This window comes from Epinephelus fuscoguttatus, linkage group LG22 (assembly GCF_011397635.1).
Source record: "Epinephelus fuscoguttatus linkage group LG22, E.fuscoguttatus.final_Chr_v1".
Taxonomy (NCBI): domain Eukaryota; kingdom Metazoa; phylum Chordata; class Actinopteri; order Perciformes; family Serranidae; genus Epinephelus; species Epinephelus fuscoguttatus.
The window spans coordinates 27,358,609-27,380,109 of record NC_064773.1 but is presented as its reverse complement, the minus strand read 5'-3'; the positions used below and the strand labels follow the sequence as shown (position 1 = coordinate 27,380,109).

Below are 21,501 nucleotides of genomic sequence, written 5' to 3'. Positions count from 1 at the left end.
CCAACAAGGACAGGAGGAAGGAGGCCAAGAAATAGCTTAATCCAGCTTGAAAGGCAGAAAGTCTTTTACAATGGATAACCATGATGAGCAAGCTTGTACAGGCCCAGGGGCGACTCCATTGCTTTAGAAAATGAGGTTTGATTGAAAATGTTGTGCTGAGTTTGACAACAGACCGTTGACGTATATTTACTTTTTCATTCTCCTCAACTGAATGAATTTCCCTTTTGAAACAGTGCAGCAGGGCCCCATCTGTAATGAAAAGGGGGAGTTGGGGCTCTAAATGAAACGCTCCTCCGACAGGGTAATTAAGTCCAGACACAAAGGGCTCAGCAGGAAGGAGTTTAATAGAGGAGGAGTTAGTATTCTCCAGGGGGAAGTTTGGCCCAGCAGAACCTTTTTGGACTGCAGGGAAGGGGAAAGGCGCAGGAGGTTCACTGGCCCGCAGCCACTTCACACCGCGGGTACTGGGTACACACACACACACAAAGATATTACTCATCCGTTTCTGTCTGCTCAAGTTATCACATTAAGTGCCTAAAAATAGGGCCAGTTTTTCACATCAGAAGCCTCTCAAATAGATTGTGTTCAGTAGAGTCCTAACTGAGAAGCTTTCAGGTGTAAAATATATCATGCAAATTAAGATGTCTGAAGGCCGAGCTGTGCTAGAAAAAAAATGGTTTCATATGACCTGCCTGCCATGACATAAATGGGGGTGACGGTGCACACTTTCGGACAGTCTCGTCTTGAAGGCAGTCATATGCACAAAAAGTGATGGAAGTTGTGTGAAGAATAAAAGACAGCTTGAGAGATAGTTAGAATCTTGATAATGTTTAGCCATGCACAATTGGCCAAATATTGTCCTAAATAGCCAAGTTTGTTGAATCGTTGGTTTCAGAAAGTTACAGAAATTGTTGGACTATGAAAGGTGTTGGGGGGGAGGGGTTTCAGGTGCTTTTTATAATATTCGACAAGCACTTTAGATGAAACATACTGATCCCTTACAGGGAAAGTTTGGATTTTTTAAGTGGGCATGTACTGTATGAGGGATTCAATAGTCAATGTATCGCCTACAGTAGATGGTCGTGAGCATGCTCCCAGTTTGGAGAAGCCGACAGAGGTACCACCACAGAAGCTAAGCTGCTGCTAAAATGTATTTTAGCCACCTAAAATAAATTTATATCAGTTAAAGTGTATGCAATATTAAGAATATTTTGACTGTTCTACCATGCCGTCAAACAGTGATTTCTGATAGTAAATTGAACTGAAACCGAAACTTATCTATACTCTCTTTAAAGCCACCAGACTTTATTTAAAAAAAAAAACAACAACATAATTTTACCTCTCAGAACATGGGAGTTGGTGGGCCTCCACCGCCATGATTGGTTAGATTGTGTTAGTGTGTGACTTTGGTGTTTTAAATGGTTATTTCAGAGTCACCAAAGTCACACAATAGCACAAACAAACTAGCCAATTGAACAGCGGTAGACTGGCAACTCCTGTGTTCTGTGAGGTAAAATGATAGTGTTAGTGCCAATGGGATCTGGTGGCTTTGAAGGGCGCATCGATGGATATAACTACTTCAGTTCCCCGTCTAAAAGGACTGTCTGATGGAAAGATAAAGTGGTAAAATGTTTTTTTTTTGTTTTTTTTTTTTTTTTAGTTGGCTAAAATTCGTTTTGCTGCTGCCCCCGTTCACAGGTGTACGTTGCTTAGCTCCTGTGGTGGTACTCCTGCCTGCTTCTCTTAACTGGGGGCCTGCTGACTATGAGTTATTAAAAGCGGCTAAAAACTATTTAGTACTCAAAAATAAGCTTTCAGGCAATAGTAGATTAGAAATTTGTGTAGTAGAAATGTTTTTCCCTGTGAAATTCCCTTTGGGTGTCCTGATCTCCAGGCTCAGAGTGGCTGGTTTGATATACAAACAAGGTGGAGGAAGGAAAGCTGAGTGGAGCACATGTCATCTGTAACACATGCTGCAATTGTGCCAGCTTCCAGAGAATTAAATTATGATATAAAACTTAAAATATTAGTTTCTCTGTGGACCCCCCCCCCCCAACCCTCCCCCAAAGACCCCTGGAGGTTCTATAAACGGCACATGGCCGACTTTGGTTTTATTTTTGACTTATGTTTACTGTTTATTCCCCCGACACACGGACAATACCATGTGGTGGAAAATCAAAAGGACATCGCCGCCTGAACATTCTACATTTAACTCATTACGTAATGCGTTCTCATTTCTTTTTTGCACTTATGCACGGGTGCTCACATGCACTGGCGGAGCGCCGCAGGCTGCATGCGTGTGCCACGTGCTGTGTGTGTTGTGATGACGGAGCGTCGTGGAAGTGGACGCGCTCTGCTGTCTGGAATAGAGCTGATCCTCTTAAATGATTACTAGCTGCGACCAGAGAGAGGCGACCTGCATGGGTAACATGCGGACAGATGTCTCACCCCCACCCTCAACAAAACACACACACACACACACACACACACACACACAGCATCTATGTTTAGTTCAGGATACAGGGAAGCTCGTACTAGATCCTTTTCCTTTAATAGACTCTGAGTCTATTATACCGCTCATTTGAACTCTGACAAAGGCGGTTCCTTTAATTTATTCGGCACCTTTTCCTGGCAAGAAGTGGATTGTGTGTTGAGCACTATAAGGAGAAAACAGGACTCTTAATGAGGACAGTTAGCTATATTAGTTGTGGCAATTTGTTTATATGGATACATCACTTGAAATCAAATGTGTTCAGTTGGAAATGTTCTTAAAAAATATGTCTTTGTGAATCACTAACACAAATTAACACTGTCATCATTTAATTCATTATTTTCTGTTTGTGGTCAGACACTACGTCAACTTTGAAATGATCTTGTGGAAATGCACACAGTACCTGAAATCTGCAGTTTTTAGAAATGAAACATCTGGAAACACCATCTGAAGTTAATGCTTAAAAATGGTTGAGTCCATTCAGTCTGGAAATAGCAGTATTCCTGAGGGGATAAAACCTGCGACAAAGCTTTTATTTCACTCATAACGAGAAATACAGGTTAGTCAACCCAAACCTGACCAGGGTCTTTTGTGTACCAGGTTTCTGTGCCTCATTTACTCACTTAATCCTAATGTGGCTTTAGAAATAAAGGAATGGCTCAAATGTGCACCTGAAGACAAGCTAATGTTTGTAGGAAGTAAACTAAAGGGGGAATTGGGGTTCTTGGAGAGTTGTAAATTTCCAATCTGTTCTGTGAACGCAGATTTCTCAGAGCAGCCAAAAATAACAACAGCTGCAAGAAATCTAAGAACATAATCAGAAACTGGTGCATCTTTTGGATACAAAATCTTGTTTTCTGACAGATGCAGGGAGGTGTTGGAGGAAACTGCTCATTGCAGATGGATTGAAGAAGAGTGCCGGCATTGTCAGACGTCTTTTCTCCGGGCAACCGCTGGGGAATGTGCGTGGTAGTGCTCAGTGTCACAGTGTCGCGCCCTGGCCTTTCCAGCATGCCACTCCCAAGTTCAGCGCCATTATAAAATGTGTTTTGTCTTCGCCTCCCCTCTTTGGCTCTGATTCTCTCGCCCTCCTCTGTGCTTGACATTTCAATGTGTGTGGGTGCCTTTGGTCCCTGTAGGGAGTCAAGCTCTCAGGCTTTGCTGGGGCCCCAGATGCACACAACTGGAGTCCAGAGCCAAAGATTTGCCCTTTTGTCCTGTGTTGTTGAGTGCGACCCTTCTCGCACGCCTGCGTGCTGAAAAGAAGCAGAGCCATTCTGGATTGTTTCCCTCCTCTGAAATCCTTAATGTCGTTGTTCCGTCACTGTTTCTAGTTTCTGCATTATAGCCTTGAGGACATTGCTTTAAAAGACTTCAGTGGTTCTTTGAGGCTCGGGCCTATGCGTCATAAGTCAAGCTTGATAAGTCAGTGATATTTCCATCCTCATTCCTTTGCTCTTGCAGAATAACGCTTTAAACAAGGGTTATTCTCCTGAATTTCAGTTCCTAAAAACTACTGGTAGTGGTCCTGGTGGCAGAATGGCGTGCTTCAGAAATATGTTGCTCACCCTGTCGTGCGCCCCCGCTCCTCTGGAACCCGTTTTCAAAACATTGCGTTTTCAGGCACCCAAAACGCCACTGTCATGTAAACGATCGGCCAAAACGCAACTAAATTTCACGGTTTTCAGTTGAAATCGTATAAACGGGACCTAAGCTGCAAAATGCCCTATAGCATTGTTTAACAATGTTAGCACCACTAACTGTGTTGACCCTGCTAACGGTGCAAAATCACATGGGAAAGAAGCAAGCACTCTCAAAAATAAATCCACTCAACAGGTGCACGGCCAAAAGCAGCAGAAAAAAGAAAAAAGAAAAGAAGCCAGCACTCACGAATGTCCTTTTGGTAAATTTAATAAACCAACTTGGGTGGCGTTACCCAAGTTGGTTTATTAAATAAACCTGCTAACGGTGCCAACAGAGCTAGCAGTGATGACGTAGTTAACAATGGTAAAGGTGGGGAGACACAATGGAATGGCCATAATAGAGTGCCCCTGGGATGATGTTCGTTTCCTTTCGGCTGACGTGGACGTTAGCGTTGCCCTGGTTCATTCGTCCAAAAGCTTATGTGATTCTTTTCATTAGATTTTGGATAATTGCAGAAACTACACTGCTATTCTCAGTGGTTAACCAATTAACCGTTAACTGTTGACCTCTCTGGTTCAAAACTATGTATCATATACCATGAATAGAAGAGCTTGCGCAGTGGTCTTGAAGACTGTCAAATGTCATTGAAGACTTTAGGCTAGTTTCAGGGATGCACTTGCTCTCATGTTTCTAAGTGTTCAGTCTCATGCATGATTTTGTGCCTCAGGATGGTTGATGTAATATCTAATGCAGTATGTTCACAAAATGAGCCCCGTTACTGGTTCATCTCAGTCAAACAACACTGTAGTCATTAGAACAGAGCGGTCAGAACAGCTGTGGAGAAACCAACATCTGTCAGGAGGAGATAGTATGATGTCATGTGTTCTGTTCTTTGCTTTCTCTTTCTCTGAATTTGCTCTCTCCAAGGCAAACTTGTTGCACCACTTTGCACATGGATGCAGATGTTGTCTCTTGATACTGCCTTCAGAAACCAGAGGAACAAGCTTATTGTTTTCCTTCTTCCTACTCCAAACTTTGTGCTGAGTGCTGTGAGGTGAGGTAGGGGGTTACCTCCACTTCCTTTTCATCCCCCGCCTCCCTCTGGTCCCAACAAAGCACTCCCCCAACCTCCCACCTCACCTCCTCTATCCCATCTCATTCCATTTCATTGCATCCTGGTTGGGGAGTTCTGGTTTGGTTGCTGGCTCGAAGATGAGAAGTGTGTTTTGTATGTATGTGTGTGTGTGTGTGTGTATGTGTATGGTGGGGAGGGTGGCAAGCTAACAAAACAATGGAGGCTTTGTGAGAGGGTCCCACCGTGATAGGATTGTTGGGGGGAAAAGCAGGGGAGGGGGCAGTCAGGGCTTAGCGAAGCGTAGCCACTTCATTAGTCAGGGCTCTCCTTTTGCACCTCCTCCTCCTCCCATCCATCCTCCCTCCCTGTCATTCTCTCGCTGCCTTTCCTTCCCCACTCACTCGTGGAGCCACAGAGGCAGGAGCCGCTCTGAGCGCAGCGCAGGGTTTTTGACTCAGCATTGAGGAGGATGTGCTTTTGAGGCCGATCGCAGTTGTTTGGTGCAGCTTCCTCGCTCAGTACCATACCATTTTTGCTCTGAGGTAAGTTGTCTTGTGTTGTCATCCTTCTTGTCCCATCCCGTCCTTGACCGCTGACTTGCATCTTCTCTCCCCTGAGCTGCAGTTTTGGTGTCGGATGACTGCACGCAGCACTCTTAGACAGGCCTTTAAAGAACAACTGATGTGATTTTTAGTGGTTGCAAAGGCATTTCTAGATGTGGACGCATAAGTGTTTCTGCTTTCATATCAATTTCATCACTGTGCATGATGACATCAGTGGAAAACACCATTTGTCTAGAAGTTTCATAAACCCATTTTAGGGTAGAATGTTAGGTTTATATGAGGTGATGCTCATGTGTCCGCGGAGGATGGGGGGATGGTGGTTGTAAGGAGACTATTGCCTCAGCTGTGTTGGCCAAATTATCAGTGTTATTAGGATCTAGGTGCTTGTGATTGCTTCTCCCCCCACCCACCGCCTCTCTTTGTCAAACACACACCCTCGGGGACAGTAGAGCATCAGGGTAATCCTTCACATCCTGTGTGGGAGAGGGCAGAGAGGAGCACTCTGACTAACGTCATCACTTCCTCGTGAGAAAGTCTGATCCACTAAAACTCACTGCGCGTTCAGAAAAACAACAACATCCCGGCTGGTTTGCAGCATCCTGAGTGCCTATTTGCAGCTTATATCCTGTCCAACTGACCTCTTTGATGTTCCTCTATAACTACTTTACCATACACGGGACATCATGGCTTCATGTTCGTCAACTTTCCCAGCTGATTCACCAGGACACTTTGCAAAATTTGAATTTAATGTCTTGTAAATTTGATTACACACTCATTACACAGTGAATTGGAAGAAGACTGTAATTTTCCCTGCTGATAATTGAGGCTTTTTGCAGAGGAATTGGTGCGACAGTGAGGCCGCATGTGTACTGTAGATAGAAGAGCCACATGTCTGAAATTAGTGTAAAAGACTTCATTGACTTGATGGGATAATCAGGTCATGTCCTCCTCACTGAATGAAACTTCAAAGACATTGTGTGGGACCAGTTAAGCTTACAGGTCATTCACAGGGTTTTTTAATGTCTTTCTCTGGTCCCAGAGTTGGAAGGCTTCAGTGTAGAGCTTGACAATAAACCAAATATGTCATTATATATCATTAATCTCTTACTGACCTAACATAACTCTCATGGCAGTTGAGTTTTCGGTAGACAAATTGAAGTTTGTATTCTTGAACTCAATACGAACGTAGATGTGAACATGAGAAAGAACATATTATATATTGATGTATAAGAAAAAAAATACTGTACTGTACTCAGTCCCACTCCCATGTTAAGTACGGAGCCAGAACTGGTGTGATGAGCTTAGTTCAGCATGGGGAAAGGGCTAACTGGCTCTCTCAAAAGACCTTGTTTTGTGATGGAGCCACTATTTCCTTACGAACAGACAGTTTATCCTTTCACTCAGCATTTCTGCTGGTTGTCTGGTAACTCCAAGGTGATGACAAGACTATGAGTAGTGTCAGTGTCTGGCTGTTGTTAGCCAGGTGTGTAGTGCTGCAGTGCTCATAATCTGGTTGAAATTCATTTACATTTAGCCACTTTGTTAATATACAGGTAACGATAATATTAGACATACTAGCTAGAAAAAAAATACTTTGCAGGACTGAGCTGTTCCTTTTCAGTTTTAGGTGAATTGCCAAACTAGTTGTAGGTTTGTGATATGCCAGTTTCCTTGGCATACCTGGCACTTTGCAAATTTTGAAACTTTTCCAGACATCTGACTTTTCAACATCTTGCTAGCGTATCTGTAAGACTGTTGTGGGTAGTCAGCTGTCATAGTTACAAAACTAAGCCTAACACTAAGTCTAAATGTCCTCGTCTGAAAATAACTAATAATTAATGTTCACGCATAGTGAATTATGTTGGATTTACTATTTGGTCATTTATGGGCTATTTGAGATTTCGGGGGTAATGGTATAAAACAGTGGTTCCCAACTGGTCCAGGGGTCTAGATTTCTCCCTAGTCATTAGTTCAAGGTCCACAAATTTTAATAAATTGTGAGTAATATTTGAATTTGGCGATGTCGTCTAGCAAGTTTGTTGTCTCTGTCAAGTAATTGTCCATTATTCACTTACGCTACAGTAGGAAATGGCACCATTAAATACAGGCTCTACACTGGAAATGTGCTGTACTTCAAAATAAAGTGTGTTCTTTATAAACTTGACACATTCTCAACTCACTTGTGGTTCATTCAGAATGGACCCACTTTTGGACCGACCCACCAGTTGGGAACCACTGGTACAGAAAAGCATAGCATTCAAATACCCATGTAGCCATTGATTGCCATTGCAGTGATATAAGCTTCAAAGCATTTGGGTCAGACCTAAAAGAGAGACAGTAAAAACAAATGGAATGGTCGAACTTGTCATATTGACATTTATGGTGTGTTTGATTCGCTGAGTAATGTGCAAGAAAACATACCATCTTAAAAGTTGCTGGTAGCTGCTGGTGGTAGCCTTTGAGCAGCACAGTGAATTTAATTATTTTTTTCTCTGCTGTTAACTGGTAAAGATGAAAAGGCAACGAAACACCCTTACATTTTATTGATGCGGTTGACGAATGTATGTAAACCTGCCACTGTAGGAACCGGAACTCAACCATGCATGTGTCATAGTTGTGCTCAAACAAATAACACTACATCCATGTTCCTCACCAAGAAATAGTTACATTATCCAAATCCCTTGTTTTCCCCTGCTTATAGCCTTTAGTAAAAGCTAAGCTAATCACTATCTGGCTTTGCTTGAACACAGACATGACACTGGTATCGATTTTCTTGTCTAACTCTTGGCAAGAAAATAACAAAGGATTTTTTTTAACATCAAACTGTCTCTGTAGAACTGCCTGCCTAGCCCACAATCAGATAACATGAGAAGAAACCCAGAGGCAACAATCTGAACATTCTTATTCACACTGTCTGAACTACAGCATGAAAGAAGTACGTCTGATATTTTGATATGATCTTGTTTTGAACCAAGTCTCTGTCTTATCTCTCCACAGAATGAAGAAGTGAATCATCTGTGATCGCAGTCATGGCTGTCCAGACTGGCATCCAGGTAGGTTCATTACCATCTAGACTGGATTAGATGTACTTTGATTGGCCAGAGGAGAAATTTAGTTTTTCAGCCCATTGTGAGCAGAAGAAAACTTCACACGGCTGTGATTTCTTCAAGTCTCAACACAACAGTAGATTAGATTCAAATCTCCACATTGCAGTGGGGCTGAACTTGACTTTGAGTCCTTGTTATGGAGCCTTCTTGTGGTCAATCAGTACCGTTCTTAGTGTCCAGGCAGTGAGTCACCAATCTGTGTGCCAAATTGGGGGAAAGGTTTTGAGACTGTGCTGGAGTTGTTTCACTTAAATAAAGAAGCACAGACATTTGTCTTCAACTCAACAACTGCGGGAGCCCACCTGTGTTACAGCATGCCGTCTTGTTTTTGTTATGCATGTCTGACGTTCCTCCCCTCAGACCCCGAGGAGTGTCTCCGCACATTTTTTACGGGGAGTGGGTGGAATGTGCAACACTTTTTCCCTTTCCCTCCCAGCAACGACATCTCAGCCATCCCAAAACCCAAAACAACAAACGTATCGTGTTACAGATTTGTCACATGGCAGCACCTCATTGAGGAGGGCTTTCCTCTGTCATCTGGTTTGGAAAGTCCTGGCTCTCCCCACCCGTCTTGGACTGTGGATATGCAAAATATGCATCCCAGTGCTGTGCACATAACATGTGGCAGGAAACGTCTCAGACTGATGCCGATGTGTTGACGAGGCTGTGAAGAGCTTCTACAGAGTTGTTGATGAGCTGCGGTTGGATGCTCGAGCTTCAGACACTCTAGATTAACCCAAAAGATAGTTTTAATTAGGTTTGTCTGTGCCAGGAGATATTTAGATTGGTTTATATGGTGCATTTACTCTGTAGGTTGCCATATGTTTCCCCAAATCGCTGTTAGTTAATCTTAAACATTGGTAAGAGTAGTAACCCCTAATGGACACTTACTGTTTTTTTGTCTTTCTTCCCTTTTTTGTTGAACTTGTTTTTACACAAGTACTCCTTATTCCCATTCAATACTAAAGAAATAACAGTGACTGTCTGCGATTGTGCGCACAATTAATGTGTGTTTGAGAAACACATAAAACAAAAGAAGAAATCTAGAACAAAGTGGATGATATTGTCTGTTATCAAAGGCACCCTGTGAGGGTATTGATCCATATCAGTCTGTGGGGATGCTGCAGAGACAGTAACACTGCAGCTACTTCCCAGCTCAGCTCAGAGCTTCAGTGCCCATGTAGCGCACAGTCACATTCGATAACTGGTCACACTCTGACTGCTCCGTTCACCCATGCTGAAAATGGATGCACTCATGGAAGTATAAGTAGCATATGCGCACATCTATTTAGTAACACTAAAACCCATTGTAATATATAATGTCTGCTGGTTTTGATCTTTTGATCTTGTGGATGTCTGAGAAAACCTTTGAAATCTTTTGTGTTGGCTCCAAATTGTTGCTGTGTGGTTAAAACCGATTGATATTACAGCAATATTGTAATATTGGCACTAAGAGCCAATCCTACAATATTACGGCAATATCAATAGAGATGTTTGGTCAAAACATTGTGATAGCTGTTTCAGTTAATTTTGCTTTTGTTGGCCCAACACCCATAGCCCATATCAGATCTTTTTTAAGAAAAAAAAAAAAAAAAAGACATGAAATTGGCACTCCTTTGACTCAGTGAGCTTTAGTGCCAAACTTTTAAAGCAATTCCCATTTATAGGTGATGAAATTTTTATGTTTGTGCTAGCTAGCTTACGTTAGCTTTGGCTGCTCAGCACTGCGCATCACCTGGGTCGGGTGGGAGCTAGCTAGCAGCGCTGCTTATTATTACTGCTGGTAATGTGTTGCGGCAGAAACATGGTAGCCACCCTTCAGTCTCCACCCAGGTCACCGCCATGAGGTAGTGGCCTCATTTTGACCTGCTAAACCCCATTAGCATTGTTAACAATGTTAGCACCACTTGCTGTGCTGACACTGCTAACAGAGCTAACAGTGATAACACATAAAAAGGGGGTTTGCGGCTCAAAATTGAGCTGCTTTACTCACCGATGTGACCTGGAGGGACACTGGATGGTGGATACATTATTTCCACAGTGATGCTGCTGAGTCCGGATGACGTTACTAGCGGTAATTGCTGAATGAGCTAGCTTCTGCCAGACCTGGGTGGTACACAGTGCTGTAAACTGAAGAGTAGCAAAGTTTATTGATAGACTTGACATGCGTAACCTCTCAAAAATATTCTCTATGGTTAGCTGAATAATGGAACCTTTGACATCCTTATTTTACACATTGAAAGTTATTGATATATTGCACAGCCTCAGTTCATACAGATGTGCATCAATGAGCAGGACTGTGGGGGTGGTGTTGTCGCCTTGTAGCGTCTCTTATCAGGTAGCAGTAGAAACTCTCTCTCTCACTCTCTCTCACACACACACACACACACACACACACACACACACACACACTCTTACCAATTCGAATGCCCAAGGAGCTCTTAGTATTTGAAGAGCAGCATGACCTCGTTATTTCAGCTTGGCCAAACCAAACAGCTCTGGGTTTAGTGATGACCCTGAAAGGTCAAAGGTAACCAACAGGCCATGGGAAGTCAGGAAATTGGAATAGCTGAAGTAATTGCAAAGATGGAAACAATACTTTATATTTAATAAAGTAGTGGGAAGGCATGCTGGTATCATTTAACTTGTGCCGTGCTTACAAGCTTCATAAACATCATTGACATATGGTGTGACGAACATGTTTTGTACTAATGTGAACATATGATACAGTCATGAGAACAGCTTATATAATGAGAAAGAAGAGAAACCATAATACTACAAGAAAACCTGACGAATATGTTTATTCTCTAAATGTCAACACTGGATTTTTGGAATATTACAACATCCTGCTTTGCCCTGTTAGCTTCCTGCTATTGACTATTGTTTCAGGGAGTTTAGTCATCCTTGGTGTAAGTGGCTCAGGTTAAGAGTATCAGTTAAACTCCTAAAGCGTAAATAAACATACAGGCCTTTCAGTATGTTGCATTTCACACCAGGATTACCCACATTCCAGCACCTAATGAGACCAAAGTAGTGAAAGAAAAAAAGATTAATGTAGTGCAGGTTTAAGTTTACAAAACTATTGTACTGTAAAGCCGAATGTTCTCTGTGAACCTTCATACAGTCAGGTGACAGAGTGAGAGACTGGATTATCTCACTGTTCAGTCATCTTTTACATAACCTCAATACGCTACACTACGCGGCCTTATTTTCTGATTAGCTGGATGTCGAGAAAAACACATATGTTGTTGTAAACCCGACATTCACCGCAGGCAGCTTGCCCTTCTGAACCGTGTTATGTAATGTGCATGTGCGTACAAGTGTCAGTGTGTACGTGTGGGTCAGCTCATCCCTTTTGAAGTGAGGTAACCTTTTCGGTTTCAAACATCAGGTGTTTTATGTGCAGGTTCCCTCAGCCCCTTGTGGGTTCAGAGGTCACCCCAATGGGGACAAGTGTGGAATTTAAAAAAAAAAAAACTTTCCCAAGGCAGTGAGGTCCCCTTTTGACGTTTATTCTAAACATTAGTCCCGAATACTTAGCTAACCAAGTGCCCTGAGGACTTTTCTCCAGACAATCAAATTACACATTGAATTTATTAAATTAGTCAAATGAGTCGAAGTTCCCTCAAGTTGAATGTTAAAGGGGCTTGAAGTTCAGTTTACTTGTCATGATGAGTACAACTCACCCTGGGAAAACGGCCCTATAATGATGATGTCATCATAGTAATCTCGACTTGGGCCGGAGACCTAAATTTTTTAATGAAAGGACTGCTTTATAAGCTAGAGAAGTAGGGTTTGAAAGAAGTGGGTATTTAGGACGTGGAGTGGGGTGGACGACTTGAGAATCCCCCAATTTTATAGAAGTGCAATAATAAATCATTGGAGTAGCCCCTTGAAGTTAAAATGTCTTCGCTATTTGCAGTTAATCTGTCTCTGTAAAATAAAAACCCCTTATTAGGCTGAAACGTTAGCTTTAAAGGGTCACTTTGGTATTTTTCAACCTAGACCCAATTTTCCCATGTGGGAACCACAATTTTTGAAATTTGTCCGATATTGACTCAGACTGCTGCAGCTAGCAGCTGCAAAACAGTGAACACTAAAGGTGCTTGTTTTTGCCACTGACAGGCTCAGATTATTATTCGAAGAGTATATAGTGTGTATATACACACACAGTCAAAGCATCACATGCAGTATGTGGGGCGGCTCTGATTATCAGCAGCAGTACATTACTGTATAACAGTCTCTCTGTTCGACTAGCCACAAGGTTTCCTGTTTGTTGGCCAAACCAACACTATGACTTTAAGTCCCCAACAAGACAGAGCCTTGTTTTAAGCACAATGGCCCATTCACCACAGTGGATGCAATGTCTCATTATTGCTCGATGACATGTGATTGATGCAAAGATTAAGGGCTGTATCTTAAACAGATGTCAACAAACTGGACGGGAGGAGGGGGTCATCCAGAAGTGAGTTATGTAATGTCTGGACAAGAAGTGCACATCTGCTGCTGGTTTCTAGATCGCCCCTCCTGTCTCCTGCAAACAATTAAAAAGTTGATATGAAACAACATAGCTATTTTGTAAATATAAAGTACATGCATTTTTCGAGGAATAGAAGCCCTTATCATTTCCATTCCATTTTCCATCTCTCCTTCATATCAAAGCCTTAGTGAATTGTCAGTGTAAAAGACAGTGCAGGGCTGGAGTATGAGAGAGAAGGGAATGGGAGGGAAGGGTGTGACAATAGAGATGGATATGATGGGACATCAGTGATCAGCGGCTCGCTCCAGGCACTGAGCTGCGCATTATGAACCATTGCTAGACACCCATTTAAGCAGTCAAGTGCAAAAGCCTTTAAAAAGGAAAGCAGAGACTGTAGGATTTGCAACAAAAGAAAAAATAATAATGTCTGAGGTAGTGACTCTTACAGTGGACAATGAAAGATGTTAAAAAATATAATAGTGGGGTTAGAGATAAAGCTGAGGCTGTGGTTTTTACTCCGAGTAAACCACAGTGGTTAGCAGGCCCAGTGGCAGTGTTAGAGCGCGCTGCAGAGCATAGAAGTGAAGTGTGGTATGACGGCATCCCTGACACGTCCTCTCTGCATGGATGGGTCACTAAAATTCCTCTGATATTCTCACAGAGCAAAGCTGAGTGGTAACTAGAGTATGATAATGCGTTGGCTCATAGAGACTGCTGCCTGTGGAGAAACTGCTAAGCTATACTCAGGGTTAAATAAAAACCATCCATACCAATATATTCTATAGATTTGTCAACGTCTGTTGTACAGTGAAGTGAGGACATGCCCAGACTTATCTCACAACGCCTCAGTGAAGAGAGTAAATTGGTTCTGCAAGTATTTCTTTAATATCTTAAAACCATGACTAAGTGAGGGAGTAGCACTCAGATCAGATTAGTGTGGCCGCCCACTTACTGAGACTAATCTGTTCTAAACATTCTGTCAGAGTTTCGGGTTTGTGTTTCTAATCCTTTGAGTCATACAGGGAGATGATGTAGACCGTATTAATTTGATCCTCCTCCGAGATCTTGGTGGTTACTTCCATTTTTTCCCATAGAACACCTTAAAGTTGTCAAATACAACTACGACAGTTTTTGATACCTCGGTTCTAAAAAGATACGATCTCTGTTGATTATACATTTGATAGTATCGAAAGTACCAAAGCTATTTAAAGAAAAGACAGATCAACAATGAGATTTTCAACCTAAGGCTACATCTATGGCTGTTACGTTGTTCTCTTCAGCAACAAACCCACCACCTGACTGGAGGCGTGTGTTCAGTGACTTTTCTGTTAATAAAGAATAAAGAAAGAAAGTGTGCCTAGGACAAGGATTGCATCGAAGTTTAAAATTCTGGTATCATGACAACCCTAGAACACCTTGATTTTTGTTGAATCCATAAACGGTTACCAATCATCCTTGCTTTTCCCTTCTCGTCTCCAGGTATGGTTCGGCGAGAAGTTCGACGCCCCTTTGCTGAGCCCCAGGAGCCCTCGCAGCCCACTAGCACAGCGGCACGGCCCCGGCCTCGCAGATGTCTTCCAGTACGACCAGTGGCTGGCAGTGCGACATGAGGCCACCCTGGTGCCCATGCAGGAGGACCTGGCCATCTGGCTTACCGGCATGCTGGGTAAGAGCTGCATGTTGGATATGAACTACTGGTTTTGTCCAGGGGCGGAACCAGATGTAAACATTCAGGGCTCAGCCTAAACCAAAGAGGGTCCAGGGGGGATTTTTTTCCCATGTATGCCAGCTATATGCACTATTTTTTAAAATAACAGAATGACTAAAAATCTCTACATAATTTAGGGACAACATGAAAGTTGTCAAGGTAAGAAGTGATCTGTATTTTAATGTTTTTTCTATAAACTATGGCACCTTATTTTCATTCAAAATACACAAAAACAATCCCAGTGTTAATTAGCTTGTTTTCATTGTGAATTACAAAATGGTCAGCAGGCCACTTGGCACCCAATTGTAGCCCAGATTTGGCTCGGGGCCATAGGTTTTAGGATCAGTGCTGCAGAGCCTACATCCTATTTTGTATCTGTTTGTTCTCCAACTGTCTTCATCATTCTGAACTGTAACACAACAAATGTTAAGGATGTCTAATTTTCACTCGTGCAATCTAAAAAGAGGCAACACTGTTCTTAATGTACATGAAATACATAGGGTTGGAATTTGGCCCCTCTGACTGCCTGGTATCTTTTCCTTTTGACATATTTTGCTGAAGACAAATGTTGATTTTTCTCCTTTCTGGTGTATTGTAGTTGCCGTAATGGTTGCATGGATACAAACAACCAAGTGAATGCATCAACCTGTGCAAATGTGAATCATCACTGTGCAGTTGCATGCTAACAGTTTCCCCCTGGAGGCTAGGAAAATACCAAAGCACAATTGACACAGGTCTCCCATGTAATTGGATTTGGATGCTGCCATTTCCAACAGTGCCTTAGCAAACCATAGAAACAGGAGTGGAACAAAATCCCTCATCTCATCCGTCTCTGCTATTATACTGACATGTATTGTCCCTTGCCATACAATGGAGCAGTGAGGAAACTGAAGCTGACTGGAAACTGACTCTATTGTCAACTGGTGAAACTGTTTTTTTTTTTTTTTTAGAAGCTGAAGTTTTTCTCATGAGGAATGTGGGCAGGTACTAAACACTCAACAAGAGTTATTGGTAGCGTGACCGTGATGACCTGTATCCCACATTTTTTAACTGTCTGACCGATCTGGTCGTCGATCCCGAGGGGCCGGATGCTGCAGAAACAGGTGGCGTGCCGCGGGTAAAGTTTCACACCCGGAGGCTTGGCTGTTGTAGTTGAAAAATAAACTTTTGTGGGGCAGTCTTTTGTCACTTAGTGTTATGGCTATTTTGGATTTTGTTCCCAATGTGAATTCAGTTCAGATGGCCTTTGTTTAGTTTCCTAGGGCAGTGATTTACAATAAGGGGTCATGGGAGAGCCATAAGTCCTTAAGGAGTCCTCTGTTGAAAGGCAACTGTTTATGTGCAGTCTTTTTGTAAAGTCTTATGACAAAGGACACTGAAGAAGAAGAAGAAAAACTGCAAAGTGAAGAAGGATTTTTTTTGTTAAATCTGGGCTGTAATTGTATTAATTTATCTTTAGTTTTGTTAATTTCATCTATTATCTTGCAAATAAAAAGATGATTTTTGCATTTAATTCTGTATCTTTCCACTTTTCCAGGCGAAGAGGTGAGAGCAGAGTTCTTCATGGAGGAGCTGAATAACGGTGTGAAGCTCTGCCAGCTTATCGGTGTGCTGCAGACCAGGATCGCCCAGAGCTGCCCCTCCGCACTCTGCAAGGTGAGTCACACAGCAGCGATGAAAATAGCTAGGACCATCGTCCAAAGGGCAGCTTTCATGCTCACACATGGGGGGGATGTTCGGGGAGGGCTCTGCAGGTCACACTATGAACAAATCTCTGACTCAGTTCATTTGAAGATGAGTTAACGTGCATTAAATTCCTGCTGTTTGTTTTCCATCCTCCATGTGTGCAAACATCTCACATGAACATTAACCTGTCTATATTTTTTGTACATTTTAATCCTCATTTACGTGTTAACTACATGTCCACACTGAGTTTAATGATGAGGATGATTTATAGTTTATTTTTCCCAACAGCTCTTCCCTACAAGGAAGATTGCATGTAAACGGGACGCCTCTCCGGGTTCCTTCTTCGCTCGTGACAACACTGCCAACTTCCTGGCCTGGTGCCGCCACATCGGTGTGGAGGAGACTTATCTGTTCGAGTCAGAGGGCCTCGGTAAGAGCTGCAGCAAACATCACTAAAACTATGTAACTTTTTTCATCTTTTCCGGACTAAATGCATCCTTTCTATTGGTATTTTTTATTGCTGTAGATGCACAATGCCTCTCTCTTGTCATGAAAAAAATGACACAGATGTGGAATCCATTACATCCATTTCAAGTTGTGGTATAATACTCGTCCAATGACAAATGGCCATAGATAGAATTTCAAAAATCTATATTTACAGTCAGCTGGGATCGACTCCAGCCCCCTGTGACCCTGTAAAGGATAAGCGGTTACAGATAATGGATGGAAAAAAGGCCAAATTAGCCCGCAGTCTCTTTTTTCAAATTGACTTTCTATTCAAACTCTCATGTTGGCTTCAGCCTTTCCCTCAGTTCATGTAAAGCAGCTTTAATTTTGTTAAAGTCCAGCTAAATGTGACTGTTTTTGTGACAGCTGATATGACCTGGCAACCCTTTCCTGGTCATGTAGGTATGAGTCTCTGTTGTTGCAAGCACCCACAGTAACTTATTAAAGTTCTTCTCCTGGTGCTCTGGCAAAGATTTACATAGTTTGACATAATCCTACCACTTAAACAACCAGATAAAAATTCCCAGTAAAGGGCGCAGTTAGTACTGCGAAGTTGAAGGAATCAAAGTTCACGTTTTGTTTATCCAAGCAAGCAGAACGAAAAACTGTCACGTTAATCCTCTGGTAAATCTTTTATTTTAGGGGGATCAAAGTGCAACAAAATAGTCCAAATAACTTGGTTACACCTGTCTCACATTGGCCAAGCCATACTTTTGAATTTGAAAACTTTGGAAACTCTATCATGATGAGTTTTCCTGCAGGTGCTTGGCCACCGTTTACCTATTGGAAAATTCTTCCCCTATTTTTCCTCTTCAGCTTTCATTTCTTCAGTGAGCATTGGGTGAGTCCAAGACAGTTTTAAAATCAGGCCAACACCAGAGTGCGGTGCAGTCCTGTGCAAGACCAGACAAATCCTTTAAGGTTCTATATACGGCAGAGCATTGATACAGCACCAAACCACTAATTTGCAATGTAAAGATCCTGGACTGTGCAATAAAGATGGACTACATAACAGCTCCCCAAAAGTGAAGCCAAAACATCTTGATCGCCCTTTGGTGGCTGGCTGTAGGATAGGTCATAAACCCTGCCCCCTCCATGTTAGCGGATGAGATCTGAGCTAAACTAACAGATCCAAGCACACTAATGTCTGTTTGTTTGTTGTTCTCATAAGTTCTGGTTTTAACCAGTTATTTGATGCTATAAAAAGGGGGCTGACATCATGATTGACAGTTGTGTGTGCCAGTTGGTGTGCTCGCGACCAGTGGTGCTGCTCACAATTAATGGGATGGTTATATGGTTGGGAACTTGATACTGCAAAGATCATTATTGCAAACCCTCCAGTTTCCCCGTTCACGCTGTTAGCACTGTTGTCGTTGTTAACACTGTTATTCTGTTAGCACCATTTACACCATAAGCAGTATTCATGCTATTAGTGCTGCTGTTCACGCTGTTGGCACTGTTGACACTGTTAGCGCTGTTGACACTGTAAGCACTGTTCTGGCTATTAACACTGTTCACACTGTTAGCACCATTCATACTGCTGGCACCATTCATGCTGTTACCAGTGGTCACTCTGTTAGAACTGTTCACGTTCTCAGAACCGTTTATGCTGTTAGCACCGTTAACTGCTAGCCCCCTGCTCTGCCATCTTCATGTTGAGAGCCTTGTGCAGACAACCTCTAAATCATAGATACCCTCTGAATGTTGGAAACAGCTCCTATAAGGAGTTTGTTTAAATATTTGCTAGGATATAGATCTATCTGGATCTCTCTTCTTTTTAATAAGAACACAGGCTAACATGAATTTAATTACCACATGTTTTGGAGCTAATATTGAGCTTTATTTTGAGGATGTTAACTGTGTAAAACAGACAAGACTGTGGCTGTAAGCTCCTCATAACTTTGCAGAGCTCTGTTGTTTAAGCCTTACTTCTTAATGGTTTAATAGGATCTGTTGTGGAGTGCAATCGCCTTGAGTACCCACTATGGGGGATCACTTCATTACAAGTAATGGCTCTCCAAAAAAATGGATTGGAGCGATTTAGAAACAAAGCCATACCTCTCTGTGTGCTGTGATTCTCTTACTCCTCACTATATATTTTTGTTTAATGAATGTCCTTGTGTGACTGGAAAGTTGTGCTGTTCACCCCCAATGCTCTGTTCTCTTCTGCATGAATCACCCAACAGCCCCTCAGGGAATAACTAACTTTATCTTATGTGCTCATAGTGTCACGTTTTAGAATGTTACACGTGAATTTTGTTGCACCTCATCCTCCGTCCTTGCATTCCAGTTGTGTTTATGTAAAGAAAGCACAGATGGCAGCTGCTTGTTCTCACTATTTTACTGTTAATTGTTGTGTTTTCTGCCTCAGTGCTGCACAAGGAGCCTCGGCAAGTTTGTCTCTGTCTCTTGGAGATCGGCCGCATCGTGTCCAAGTAAGTCAGAATCAATAAGTGATTGGTTGAATATTTTAGGGCCAGAGGTGCACTTGTAACCTGTGCTATGTGCCTCCCAGGTACGGTGTGGAGCCTCCTGTGCTGGTGAAGCTGGAGAAGGAGATTGAGTTGGAGGAGACTCTGCTGATGACAGAGGAGCCGCCGCCAGCCGTGAAAACCTTCAGCGTTTGCTGCCAGCACGGCGGCCTCTACCAGGCAGGGGTGAGTTCTGACTGACAGCTGGAGCATATGAACAGGAAATAAACACAGCACTGTTTTTAAACATACAGAACATAAAACCTGAAGGTAGGAAGTGTTAGCTGATCCAGTTGCTGCCCCCGAAACACTTCAGATATTGGTGAGCTGTCATCTAACGTCAGTGTAGATGACAGTGTTCACCACACAAACGAGCACAAACGAGCGTCGAAGGGCTACAGCTGATCACGTTAGCTTCACATAGGTGGTCCATGTGCGACCCAGTTGAGGCTTCATCGGCGCCCCACAGGGTATGACGCATCACAGCTGACCACGTGACGCTCTGCCGGCGCCCTGTGACTCACTCTCACAGCCACATGGATGCCAAACACAGGGATGAACTCTCTGTTTATGTAGCAGAGTAAATAAACACCTTCTGAATCATTTCTGATGGACACCATCAGCGTTGGGTGGGTTTATTTACTCCCCTGTCCAGATCAGCAGGTAAAACACTGTCAGGGTTGGGGTTTTATTCCCAGAGGAGACAACTGGGCTAAAAATAGCTGCACTCATTGAAGTGGAAGGCAGTTTGAATAAAAGCATCCACTGACTAGAGTATTTATTACTAAATGCATTTTCCCTTTTTTTCAGATACAAATCAGCAGCTGGTAAACTGATGTATGCAGTTATTTTAGTCCAGTGCGTCTTCATCACTTTGTCACTTTCATCTCATATTTGGAGACAAGTTTTAACAAGACATGTCTCACTGCTCACTTATGCAGCAGCAAAAACTGGAGGTCCTTAAATGCATCGCTGTTTTCCAGCCATTTGAGGTGACGCTGGATCATCTAAAATGAAATAACTACATCATATGTCTATGAAGAGACTCCACTATTGCTGCCAATAAGACCTCCAACATGGCCGCCTAATGATCCACTATTGACCTCTTTGTAGGAGCACGGCATGGACGATCCACCCTGCAACTGCGCCAACAGAGTGTCCATTGAGTACCTGTCTGAGGGACGCTACAGACTGGGAGACAAGACCCTCTTTATTCGGGTGAGTGCTCTGAACGCGCGCACACACACACACAAATCTCTGCAGTGGGAGCAGACTCATGTGTTGGCTCACTTCAGTACTCCAGACAATCCAGTCAGTCACCAAGCTGTCTCATTCAGAAGTAGCTGCCTGGTCGTGTCCAGGCTTTTGAAGTTCACACATTTTGATGTTGATGTTGCAGTATGCACACAATCAGGACATACTACTACTGCATAAAATACACACAACATGTCAGTCTGGTCTAACCACCATGTTCATAACTGTATCTTTTAACGTTAAAGTTAGGGCTAACAATGTCAACACAAATTAACAAGTTTGCCAGTTTTACATATCTCCTTAATCCAAATGTATTGCCAGTCTATCTAGAAGTGATTGTTGTTGTAGTGTGACATCACAGTAAGTCGGTCTGTAGTAGTACAACTATAAATACTGTGTTTATATCCTATTAGGATACATAGTAGGACACACTCTGGCAGCACAAGCTGTGTTGTGTGTGTGTGTGTGAGCTCTGGCAGAGATGAAGAGCGCAGGAGTCTTCATTCCATCACCGG

At 42.7% G+C, this 21,501-nt stretch overlaps 1 protein-coding gene across 2 annotated transcripts in view; it reads left to right on the top strand.

Annotated features, from left to right (window-relative positions):
• gas2l3 (growth arrest-specific 2 like 3) overlaps positions 1-21,501 on the top strand; it is a 31,179-nt gene that overhangs the window by 6,553 nt on the left and 3,125 nt on the right. The window contains exons 1-8 of one of the 2 annotated variants that reach the window (XM_049566264.1): positions 5,588-5,752; positions 8,771-8,826; positions 14,840-15,026; positions 16,606-16,724; positions 17,043-17,184; positions 19,633-19,696; positions 19,777-19,918; positions 20,846-20,950. In XM_049566264.1, the coding sequence (XP_049422221.1) occupies positions 8,803-8,826; positions 14,840-15,026; positions 16,606-16,724; positions 17,043-17,184; positions 19,633-19,696; positions 19,777-19,918; positions 20,846-20,950 (783 nt within the window). In that variant the 5' untranslated portion in view covers positions 5,588-5,752; positions 8,771-8,802. Of the gene's footprint in view, positions 1-5,587; positions 5,753-8,770; positions 8,827-14,839; positions 15,027-16,605; positions 16,725-17,042; positions 17,185-19,632; positions 19,697-19,776; positions 19,919-20,845; positions 20,951-21,501 lie in introns of those variants that run through there. The other variant, XM_049566266.1, reaches the window with a different exon arrangement.